The 11,657-nt window shown below is 41.2% G+C and overlaps 1 protein-coding gene across 1 annotated transcript; it reads right to left on the bottom strand.

The window, feature by feature from the left end:
• Positions 1-6,803: 6,803 nt before the first annotated feature.
• LOC123466119 (olfactory receptor 9A4-like) lies at positions 6,804-7,748 on the bottom strand. The gene is given in 1 exon segment (XM_045166523.1): positions 6,804-7,748. A coding segment is annotated over 1 exon segment (945 nt).
• Between the last annotated feature and the right edge of the window lie 3,909 nt (positions 7,749-11,657).

The raw sequence follows: 11,657 nt of genomic DNA, 5'->3' as shown, positions 1-11,657 counted from the left end.
ATAGCCTTGTAGTAGATGGCTGTGATCATTGTCCAGATCTGCTTCAGGACTAAGACACTCATTCCCCAAGCCCAAAGCCAAGACTGTCCCCAGTAATTGCCCTTAATTTGCCATCCCCAGTGGCTCAACAGTAAAAGAATCCATCTGCAATGCAGGAGATGCAAGGATACGGGTTCAGTCCCTGGGTCAGGAAGATTCCCTGGAGCAGGAACTGGCAACCCACTCCAGTATTCTTGCTGGGAAAATCCCATGGACAGAGGAGCCTGGTGGGCTAGGGTCCATAGGGTTGCAAAAGAGTCAGACACAACTGAGTGCCTGAAACAGACTTAGACTGAGCAACTAAAACTGTAAAACTAAGGAAGGTGGAACCAGTGGCTGCTGACCCAGGAGTGCAAATGCCCAGCCCCTGTGTTTCAGGTAGGGACACAACTCAGGACACATTGAAAGAGCTGTCCTAAGTTGAGAATTCCCTGGGGGATTGAAGCCTTTGTTGCTATACTGCTCAGCTTCCTCTCTGCCAAATATCTCCTCCCTCACACCAGTACAGGGAGTGTTCCAAGAGCCTATTCAGACCGAAGGCAAACTAATAGTTTGTTTCTCAAATGATTCTCTACAATAACAGATGCATGTATTTGTCTAAGAGTGGGTGTGTTTATTTATTTATTATGTAATACTTTGGCCACCTGATGCAAAGAACTGACTCACTGGAAAAGACCCTGATGCTGGGAAAGATTGAAGGTGGGAGGAGAAGGGAATGACAGAGGATGAGATGGTTGGATGGCATCACCGACTCAATGGACATGAGTTTGAGCAAGCTCCGAGTGCTAGTGATGGACAGGGAAGCCTGGCGTGCTGAAGTCCATGGGGTCACAGAGTTGGACAAGACTGAGCGACTGAACTGAACTGAACTGAATATACTCTATCAGAGAAGAGACCCTGTCTACTATGTTCACTGAATCATTTTTAGCACATTGTCTGAAAAATAACTGTTATTTTAATAATGGTATTGTTAAATTTCCAGTCTTCAATTTGAAACAGGCTGAACTATTTTCAGTGTTTTTAAAACAATTTAAATTTGTCTTTAGTGAACTCAGATTATAAGTGAAATTTATGTTCGTATAAAATAAAATTTTGTTTTGTGCTTTTAATTTTATATATTTCTTACACCTAAAATTTCACTCTTATGTAGTTAAATTTAACCATTTTCAATATGCAGGGACGTGTGCTTTCTTTAGAAAAGCCTATTCTCTTCATAGTAATTTAAAAAGAAATGAAGAAAATGGAACAAAGCCTCAGAGAAATTGGGACTCCATTAAGTGTACCTCACATGTGAGTGATATCACCAGAATAGAAGAACTGCAAAGGAGAGGAATACTTACTTATGGAAATGATAGTTGAAAGCTTCCAAAGTTGATGAAAATCATTATTTTATAAATCCAAGAAGGATAAATCCAAAGAGACCCACACACAAGCACATAACAGTAAAATCTTCAAGAGATGAGAGACAAAAATCTTCAAAGCAGCAAGAGCAAAACCACATTGTATGTGAAAGAGATCAAGTTAAGATTAATACTGACTTCTCATCAGAACAAATAAGACTAGATTGCTATGGGATCATGTATTTAAAGTGCTGAAAGAAAAAAATTTGGTCAGTCATGGTTCTTATAGCCAGCAAAACAGTCTCCCAAAAGTGAAGGCAAAAGAGATCAACTAAGACAAAAAAAATTTTTTGCTAGCATTACTCACCCCATTTCCTTACAAAAAATACTAAAGGAAATTCTTTTGACTAAAAGCAAATGACCCAAGATGGTAATTAGAATCTATGCAATGTAGAAAAAGCACATAAACCTAATTTAGTAATTGTAATATAAAAGTCAGTATGAATGCATATTTTCCCCCTGAACTTCAATTTGCTGATTAAAAAATTACTATATAAACAGAAACTGTATAAATGTATACTAAATGGATAACATATATAAATGTAATATATTTGCTAATGATGGCACAAAGGAAGTGAATAGAAGAAAAGTTGTTTCAGAATAAGCAAATGACACCAAATGTCAACTGAAGTCTAAGGCACAAATGAAGAGAACCAGAAAGGGTAAACAAGGTTCATATAACAAATGTTAAAAATATACCCTTACTCCTTTTCACTCAGTTTCTTTAAAAAATATATAAAGTAATAACTATAACAATATACATTGTTTATAACTATAGAGACATAATATGTATTAATATAATAGCAGCATAGAAGAGGGGGATGAAAACAGAGCTCTATAGAAGTAATGTTTCTATATCTAACTGGCATTGTGAGTATAAGTCTGAACTCAGTTATAAGTTAAAATGTATATATTAAGGCCCAGAGGACTTACCACGCAATGTGACTTAAAAATTGAAAAAAAAATTAATAAAAAATTTATAATATCATATTAGAAAATATTCACCTGATGCCAAAGTAATATAACTATGCTTCACATGTTAAAGTTGTAGTGGAAAAGGTAGGTAACAGGAATAGACAAGAGAGGAATTTCAGTAAAGAGATAAAAATATGAAAGAATCAAATGAAAATATTAAATTTAAAAAGCATTGCATGTGGGATGGAGAATTCCTTCTATGGGCTTATCAAAAAATTCAACAAAGCTGAAGAAAATCTCAGTTTGAAAATATGTCATGGTATATTTACTGTACACTGGTTTACTAATTTTCCTGTTGTTCAGTCATTCAGTCGTGTTTGACTCTCAGTGACACCCTGGGCTGCAGCATCCCAGGCTCCCCTGTCCTCCACTATCTCCTGGAGTTTGCTCAAATTCATGTCCATTGACTTGGTGATGCCATACAACCATCTCATCCTCGGCAGCACCTTTTCCTTTTGCCTTCAGTCTTTCCCAGCATCAGGGTTCTGCCACCAAGTTGGTTCTTCAGATCAGGTGGCCAAAGTATTGGAGCTTCAGCATTAGTCCTTCCAATGAATATTAAGCATAGATTTCCTGTAGGATTGACTTGTTTGATCTCCTTGTGGTCCAAAGAATTCTCAAGAGTCTCCTTCAGCACCACAGTTTGAAAGCATCAATTCTTCGGTGCTCAGCCTTCCTTATGGTCCAAATCTCACATTCATACATGACTACTGGAAAAACTATAGCTTTGAACAGACAGATGTGACTAGATGGCAAAGTGATGTCTCTGCTTTTTAATACACTGTCTAGGTTTGTCATAGCTTTCCTTCCAAAGGGCAAGCATCTTTTAATTTCATGGTTGCAGTCACCATGAAGTTGCCATGAAGTGATGGGACTGTATGCCATTATCTTAGTTTTTTGAATGCTGGGTATCAAGCCAGCTTTTTCACTCTCCACTTTCACCCTCATCAAGAGGCTTTTTACTGCCTCTTCATGCTCTGCCATTAGAGTGGTATCATTCACACAACTGAGGTTGTTGATATTTCTCCTGGAAATCTTGATTCCAGCCTGTGATTCATCTAGCCCTGCATTTCGCAATGTACTCTGCATATGGGCTACTCTGGGGGCTCAGTGATAAAGAATCTACCTGCAATGCAGGAGCTGCAGAAGACACAGGTTCAATCCCTGTGTTGGAAAATCCCCTGGAGGACGGCATGGCAACCTACTGTAGTATTCTTGCCTGGAGAATCCCATGACAGAAGAGCCTGGTGGGCTACAGTCCCTAGGGTTGCAAAGAGTCTGACATGACTGAAGCAAATTAGCATGCATGCACAGCCCTCTGCATATAAGTTAAATAAGCAAGGTGACAATATACAGTTTTGTCATATTCCTGTCCCAGTTTTGAACCAGTCAGTTGTTCCATGTCCAGTTCTAACTGTTGCTTCTTGACTTTGCATACAGGTTTCTCAGGAGACAGGTCAGATGGCCTGGTAGTTCATCTCTTTAAGAATTTTCAACAGTTTGTTGTGATATACACAGTCAAAGGCTTTATCATAGTCAATGAAGCAGAAATAGATGTTTACTCTGGGATTTCCTTGCTCTATCCATGATCCAGTGAATGTTGGCAACTTGATCTCTGGTTCCTTTGCCTTTTCTAAACTGAGCTTGTGCATCTGGGACTTCTCAGTTCACATACTTCTGAAGCCTAGCTTAAAGGATTTTCAGCTTAACTTTGCTAGCATGTGAAATGAGTGCAATTGTACTATAACTTGAACATTCTTTGGCATTGCCCATCTTTGGGATTGTAAGGAAAACTGACTTTCCAGTCCTGTGGCCACTGCTGAGTTTTCCAAATTTGCTGACATATTGAGGGCATCATTTTAATGGCATTATCTTTTAGGACTTTAAATAGCTCAACTGGAATTCCATAACCTCCATTAACTTTGTCATACTAATACTTCCTAAGTTCCACTTCACTTCACACTCCAGGATGTCTGGCTCCAGATGAGTGACACCATTATGGTTATCCAAGTCATTAAGACCTTTTTTATACAGTTTTTCTGTTTATTCTTGCCACCTCTTCTTAATCTCTTCTGCTTCTGTTAGGTCCTTACCATTTTTCAACTTTATTGTGCTCATTCTTGCATGAAACATTCCTTTGTTAGCTCCAATTTTCTTGAAGAGGTATCTAGTTTTTCCCATTCTATTGTTGTCCTCTATTTCTTTGCATCATTCATTTAAGGAGACCTTCTTGTCTCTCCTTGCATTCTCTGGAATTCTGCATTCAGCTGAATATATCTTTCCCTTTCTCTATTGCTTTCACTTCTCCTCTTTCTTCAGCTATTTCTAAGGCCTCCTCAGACAACCACTTTGCCTTCTTACATTTCTTATTCTTTGGGATGGTTTTGGTCAGTGCCTCCTGTACAATGTGACAAACCTCCATCCATAGTTCTTCAGGTACTCTCTCTACCAGATTTAATCCCTAGAATTATTCATCACCTCCACTGTATAATCATAAGGGATTAGATTTAGGTCATACCTGAATGGTCTAGTGGTTTTCCCTACCTTATTCATTTGAAGGCTGAATTTTGCAATAAGGAGCTCATGTTCTGAGGCACAGTCAGCTCCAGGTCTTGCTTTTGCTGACAGTTTAGAGCTTCTCCATCTCCCCTGTAAAGAACATAATCTGATTTTGGTATTGACCATCTGGTGATGCCCATGAGTAGACTCTGTAATCACCTTGACCACAGTGTTTTATATTCTCATAAGAAATGTATCAAAGTCTATTCTCCAGAATTCACATCAATTCAGTATTCTCAGAGGTTTACTCTTTTCCAACCTGATGAATATGATACAGTTGATGACGGAGTAACATTTGGCAAGGCACTTAATCTCTTATCCACACTATTTTCTCATTTGTGAAATGGACATCATATTACTTACCTCACAGGATACTGCCTAGGATGTGCAAGGCTTTGTGAAAATCAGAAAAAGGTCCTCTTGTTGTGTGAGTGAACTAGAACAATGGGATTCCTCTAGGAAGAAGAGACCTCATGAAATGAACCTGAGAGGAAGGGGTCGCTGTCTTTGAGTCTGCAACCCTTTCTCAACCAGTACAGTCCCACCAGGGCCCCTTTGCCGCTAGCAGAGCATGGGTTGGATTGAAGGTCTCACTCACCACCTTCTCTCGGGGTCCTATTCAGTACAAGTAACTCAATAGGCAAGGTGGTCTTGCCTATGCCCACCAACAGAAAGGCATCCTCACACAGTACTCTTGGAAAACATAAGTAAGCCCATCAGCCTCTGCTGGGCATCTCAGTTGTCCCTCTCAATTCAGAGCTGGTAGGAGGTACTGAGTGCCATCATTTTCAGTAAACTCCTACCTCCAAAGCCCTTCCTCCCACAACGTGAAATTTCAGTCATTACCCTGCCAAACAGCCATGCCCTGCTATAGCTGAGGAACTGGGAATGAAGTGGGTAGTGACTCATTTGTTATGGTCGGCCTGCAGAGAAATCCTATGAAAGAGACACTTGGATTTGAACACAAGGACTCAAAATGCGTTCTTCAGCCTGAAGTCTGGGTCTGGGAGAGGTCAGAACAGAAAGAGCTGTGCTCAGGGACAGAGATACACAAGATGCTCCCTCTAGAACTAGTCATTTCACTCTTCTCTGTCTCTACCACACGTACACCTCAAAAGGGAGGGGCTAAAGCAATGCCCTGAAGTGTAGCGAAAGGAAGTTTTTCCTCCTTCTGACCAAAATATTTCCATATCTTTACATCAGCAACATTTGCCAAGTGAGAAGGATTCCCATCTCCATATCACCCCTCTAGATTCATTCTGTGGCAAAATGGATATAACATCATGTGTACTTATTGGTAGCAAGGAGTCCAGGAAAATATGAAACAAACAGAGACAAAGAGAAACAGGACATTTTAAAACTTACGGCCATCTTGTCAAGAAATGCACAAAAGTATAGGAAAAGAACTAGGAAGAGCTTATGAGGAACAAAGTGTACATCTCTGCCTTTGAATTCATTATCCATCCATCTCACCCCTCACATGCCCATTTCATTACTCCCCCAGGAAACACATTTTCAAGATGATTTATAAACCAGTATGGGTCCAATAGAACATTTATGAAAATGTATGCTTTTCTTTTTTCTAGGTCGTCCCACATCCTCCAAATATACTTTCTTGAGTTCACAGGGGAAGCAAATAGAAACAAACACTGTGAGTTTCTAGTGAGTAGAGCCCAGATCTTATTTTTACATGCTTTGTCTGCTTCTAGAACCTGATCAGGAGTTGTAGATTCTATTTCATTTTTGTAATGGAGACTATGTAAGAGTAGCATTTTCTAGATAACTGACTCATCTAAAGTCAAGATCATACCATCGAAATTGAGAGAAGAGTTAATCCTTGAGGAGTTGACAGCCACGTTTCACTCCATCTCTAAGGGCCTCTTTGACTTTGTCATTCCGGAGAGTGAAGATGAAAGGGTTCAGCAAAGGAGTTAACAAAATAATCAACAGGGATACTATCTTATTGTACTCGGCTGCCTGCGTTTGCTTGGGTTTCACAAACAGGAACAAGCAGCTGCCATAGCCGATGACAACAAAGGTGAGGTGGGAGGCACACGTAGAGAAGGCTTTCCTGCGGCCGGAGGCAGTGGGGATCTTGAGGATGGTGAAGATGATGTAGGTGTAAGAGACAACTGTTGGAACCAGTGAACCAATGATAATGAAAACAGCCGTTAAAAACAGAACAGACTCTGTGAAAAGAGTGTCATCACACGATAGTTTGAGCAACTGACCTCGGTCACAATAAAAATGGTCTAAGACGTTTGATTTGCAGAAGGTAAACTGAAATGTGGCATAGACTGACCAGATTTCGGAAAGGAACCCAAACACCCATGACCCAATCACCACCGAGATGCAGGTGTGGCTGTTCATAATGGTATTGTACCTCAAAGGGTTACAGACAGCCACTTAACGGTCCACAGCCATCACTCCCAACAGTGCAAACTCTGTGGTCCCCAGAGCAAGGTACAGGAAGAGCTGGGCAACACATGCAGTCAGAGATACTGTCTGCATCCCAGGGAGCAGCAGCCCCCAGAGCATCATGGGGACGATAATAGATGTTGTCAGCATTTCCACGGCAGAGAGATGACCAAGGAAGAAATACATAGGGGAATGTAGATGTTTATCAACACAGCTAATCACAATGATGACGGTGTTCCCCATTATTGTCACTGAGTAGAAGAGAAAGAATATAGCAAAAAGAATGTGATGTAGTTCTTGGGACCCAGGAAACCCTAAAAGGCAGAATTCCATGGCACTTGAGTGATTGCTCATCATTCAGTCCTTGTTTCTGCTCCTTGGGAAACCTAGAGATCAACAGAAAAGAAACGCTGCTCCACAAGGTCTTGCTCACAAGAGAGAAGGACAGCCTAGGATGAGGAACCATTTCCAACCTGGGAACCAGGTGAAGTGCCCCTATAAGGATGCTCTGCACAAAGTCAGATCTAAATGTTGTCACCTCCGGTCCAGCTGAAGTTCACTGCCTGGAATGGATGAAGGTAACATCCTCTCCATTTGTGTGAAGAACACCTCTCTTGTCTTTTTTCCCCACTAGATGTGCATTCTCACAGGTTAAGACCTGAAAAATTGGCCCGTTTTGATGCTGAGTCAGTCCCTTAGATCCGGGGTTTGTTCTTTCCTCTTAGCTTACCTGTAGCAGATGATATAGTGACATTCCAGAGGATGTTCAAAAGAGTGAATTTTACCCCACCCTTCATCCTGGTGGGTATTACAGAGATCCCCTAGGGTTCAGCAGAAGAGAGGCAGAGGGTCCCAGAGCACCATCTCTGCTTTCCCCAGATTTTAAGATCTCTATGTTACAAATCAGGTAGTATTCCAAATGGAAACTCTGGAGTTTCGGATGATTTCCCTTTGCAGATTCTATCTTCTCTTACACCATCTCCCCTCCCCATCCCACAAAAGTCTTGACAGGAAAGAAAGATGGTACCTGACTTTCACAAGTTTAGGTCCAAGGTGCTCAGTTACTCAGGTTGCCTGGATGTCTGCCCCCCACTTTGTCTATCCCACCATGCTAATTTCATCTCCTCGGAGGACTCTTTCCATTCACCTTCCCCCAAACCTGAAAGACCTGTTCATTCCTGACAGTTAGCTTTCTTCATAGCACTTATTACTATCTGACATTATGTCATACATTCAATTTCTTACTTCACTCCTTCATTTAACATTAAATGAACACTGCACTGAACACAGCAGACTAAAAATCCCTGTGTGGTGCTTATATTCAAGGAGAGAAAGGAAGCTATTCCATAAACAAGTATATAAAATAGTTCATCCATCATGCGATAAAAAATGAAACGAGGAAGCAGGAGAGGAAATTCATTTATTTTGTTGAACTATGATACTGGAATGTAAACTCCAAAGAGGCAAGAAATCTCCTCTGCATATATTATATATATATAAACATTCTGGAACCAAATAAATGCTGAAAAATTTGACAAATGATGAGTGAATGGGCACAGTCTTTATGACTGAATACCACATAGTCCTGTCCAGGGTAGTAAGGCCACAGCTCTGAGATCCTACTGTTCTCGGATTGCCTTTGTTCCTCACATTACCTTTTTCCCTTCCTCTCGTCCCCTCCTGAGACTTCCCCAATACCTCTGTAAATCTTTCACTGATGGGAATCCAGGCTTCAAAGACAGAACCATTGGGAGATCTCAGGGGTCTGCTTCTCCCCAGTTTTCCATAACCACCACTAGATGAAGAAACATGAGAGAGGAGCCTGCTGACTGACATCAGGAGCTGTGCCTGCACGAGCACCGGGTCAGAGAAGAGCTGCCTCTGCTCTCTGCTCTGCAGCTGCTCCCCAGCCCAGCCTCCAGACTCTCAGCGTCCTCCTCTAGAAGGCAGCCAAGCCAGAACTCCCCATCCTCATCCTCTCCCACACTTTCCTTTGTACAGGGGGACCCTGAGAAGACACTCGCCTCGATGCGCGGGCTCCTCTGCCACTTCTGATGCTCTCTGGGGCTCGGGCAGGGCTATTCCTGTCTGGCTACTGCTGAGCTGCACACAGGGTCAGAGCTTCTTGGTGCTGCTTCCATGCATGGTGAAGAAGGAAACTGTCCTCAGGGAGGAGTTAGGAAAACATCCAGAAATAGCAGTGTTGTGGGGAGCTAAGGGTCTATCTCTCGCTTTCATTTTGCTCTCCCACTTCCCTCCTTCCCAAGGGGACTTAGTCACTGAGGACCCTGCTCTTAATTAGCCCGGGCTTAGGGCATCCAGTCTGGGGAAAGCAGAACAAATTTTTAGTCCTTCCCATCCCTGAGCAATTACATTTCAGAACTTTGTCAGCTTTTTGTTCAATGGGAAACCTAAAAGTTCACCAGAGGCTTCTCAATACCAAGGCTGCCTTCAAAAAGGCCCTAAGTCTAGGTTCCCAGAAGATGTCTCAGACTCTGAGTAGGTCACCCCTTCTGCTCTTTGTCTTAAGCTCTTCCAAGGATTCTCTTAGATAATTGGAGTCAAAATCTGCTCCCTCCCCATCCAGCTATAGGAAGCTCCAATGATTGACTCAACAATATACCCCAATGTTTAAGGAAAGCCTGCATTTGGATCTCAAAGCTTAACTTCAGTGAACCCCACCTCCCCAAAGCCTTATTTCTCATTGGCTCATTACACAGAGGCTCCTGATAATAACCCTGTAGACCCCTGAAGATCCTGTGAAGAAGTTCCACCCCTAAATCCAACTCTGTTCTCCTCTACTGTCTCAGGTGTCCACTATTCTCATACCTGTGCACCTATTAGCACTCAAGCAGGTGCTGGCAGACATTTATCTCCATGGCATGTCCCTAATCACCAGCTGGGCACTTCTATGTAGGAAGAGCTTAAGGACAGCCTAATGGAGGCAGTTTTGTTTACAACCTGGAATGACAGACAAAATTTAAAATGAAAATCTGCTTGGTGCTGGAGTGAGACACACATGTGAGACTTATAAAACATTTACGTAGATTTTTGGATTCAAGTTAGGGTTAGGTTTACACCTGTTAAATCCAAGAGTGTCAACTGGTATGGAACAGTATAATTTGAGAATAATATTCCTTCCATTCCTCAAATTGTCTGATCCCAACCCAATTGCCATATAATCTCGGAAAAATTTCCTAAGCAGGCATCTACATTTTCTTTGGAAGAAAACTCTGTGAAAATCTGTTTTACAACTTTTGTTGTTGTGTTCAGTCGCTCAGTAATGTCCGCGTCTTTGCATCCATTACTCTCTCACTTAACAACATTCAAAAGAGTCTCTCCCATATCAACACATGTTGCCGTACTATGCTTACATAGTTTTTCATTTTATACATGTCCTTATTGGCAAGTCCTATATTAATGAGTTTCTTTTTTAAATTTTTTTTATGAGAATTGATGTTATAAGTAGTCCCACATTTATAAGTCAATACAAATTTTTGTATATGGAGCAAATCCATAGAGCTGGAATTTTTAGTTCAAATGTTGCTGCTAAGTCACTTCAGTTGTGTCTGACTCTGTGTGACCCCATAGATGGCAGCCCACCAGGCTCCCCTGTCCCTGGGATTCTCCAGGCAAGAGCACTGGAGTGGGTTGCCATTTCCTTCTCCAATGCATGAAAGTGAAGAATGAAAGTGAAGTCGCTCAGTCATGTCTGACTCTTAGCGACACCATGGACTGCAGCCTACCAGGCTCCTCTGCCCATGGGATTTTCCAGGCAAGAGTACTGGAGTGGGGTGCCATTGCCTTCTATTGCTTTCTATCGGGACCAAGTTACACTCTATAGATTCTGGGTTGTTTTTTATACCACTGTGATATGTGAGTTGTTGATTTCCTGATCCATAACCAACCAAAGGGGTAATCAAAATTTCATTTTAATTTTAAATTGAAGGCAACAAAAATATCTCAAAAGAGAAATCAATTGGTAATCCATGAAAAATCTTTTCTTTTAATAAAAATTACTATAACTAACTAAAATGAAATTGAACAACTGATCCCACAATTTGTTAAATAAATGAATTCCTACTTAAAAACTTTCCCACACAGACAACTACAAGTTCAGATGGGTTTGCTGGTGAATTCTATCAACATTTATGGAAGAAATAACATGAACCCAACACAAAATCTTCTAGCAAAAATGAGGAAAAGAGAACAGTGCCCCATTCTTCTTATCAAGCCAGAATTATATGGATGCTAAAGGCATCACAG

The sequence above is a fragment of the Bubalus bubalis genome, chromosome 8, assembly GCF_019923935.1.
Source record: "Bubalus bubalis isolate 160015118507 breed Murrah chromosome 8, NDDB_SH_1, whole genome shotgun sequence".
Lineage (NCBI taxonomy): Eukaryota > Metazoa > Chordata > Mammalia > Artiodactyla > Bovidae > Bubalus > Bubalus bubalis.
This window is presented reverse-complemented; position numbering and strand designations above follow the sequence as displayed.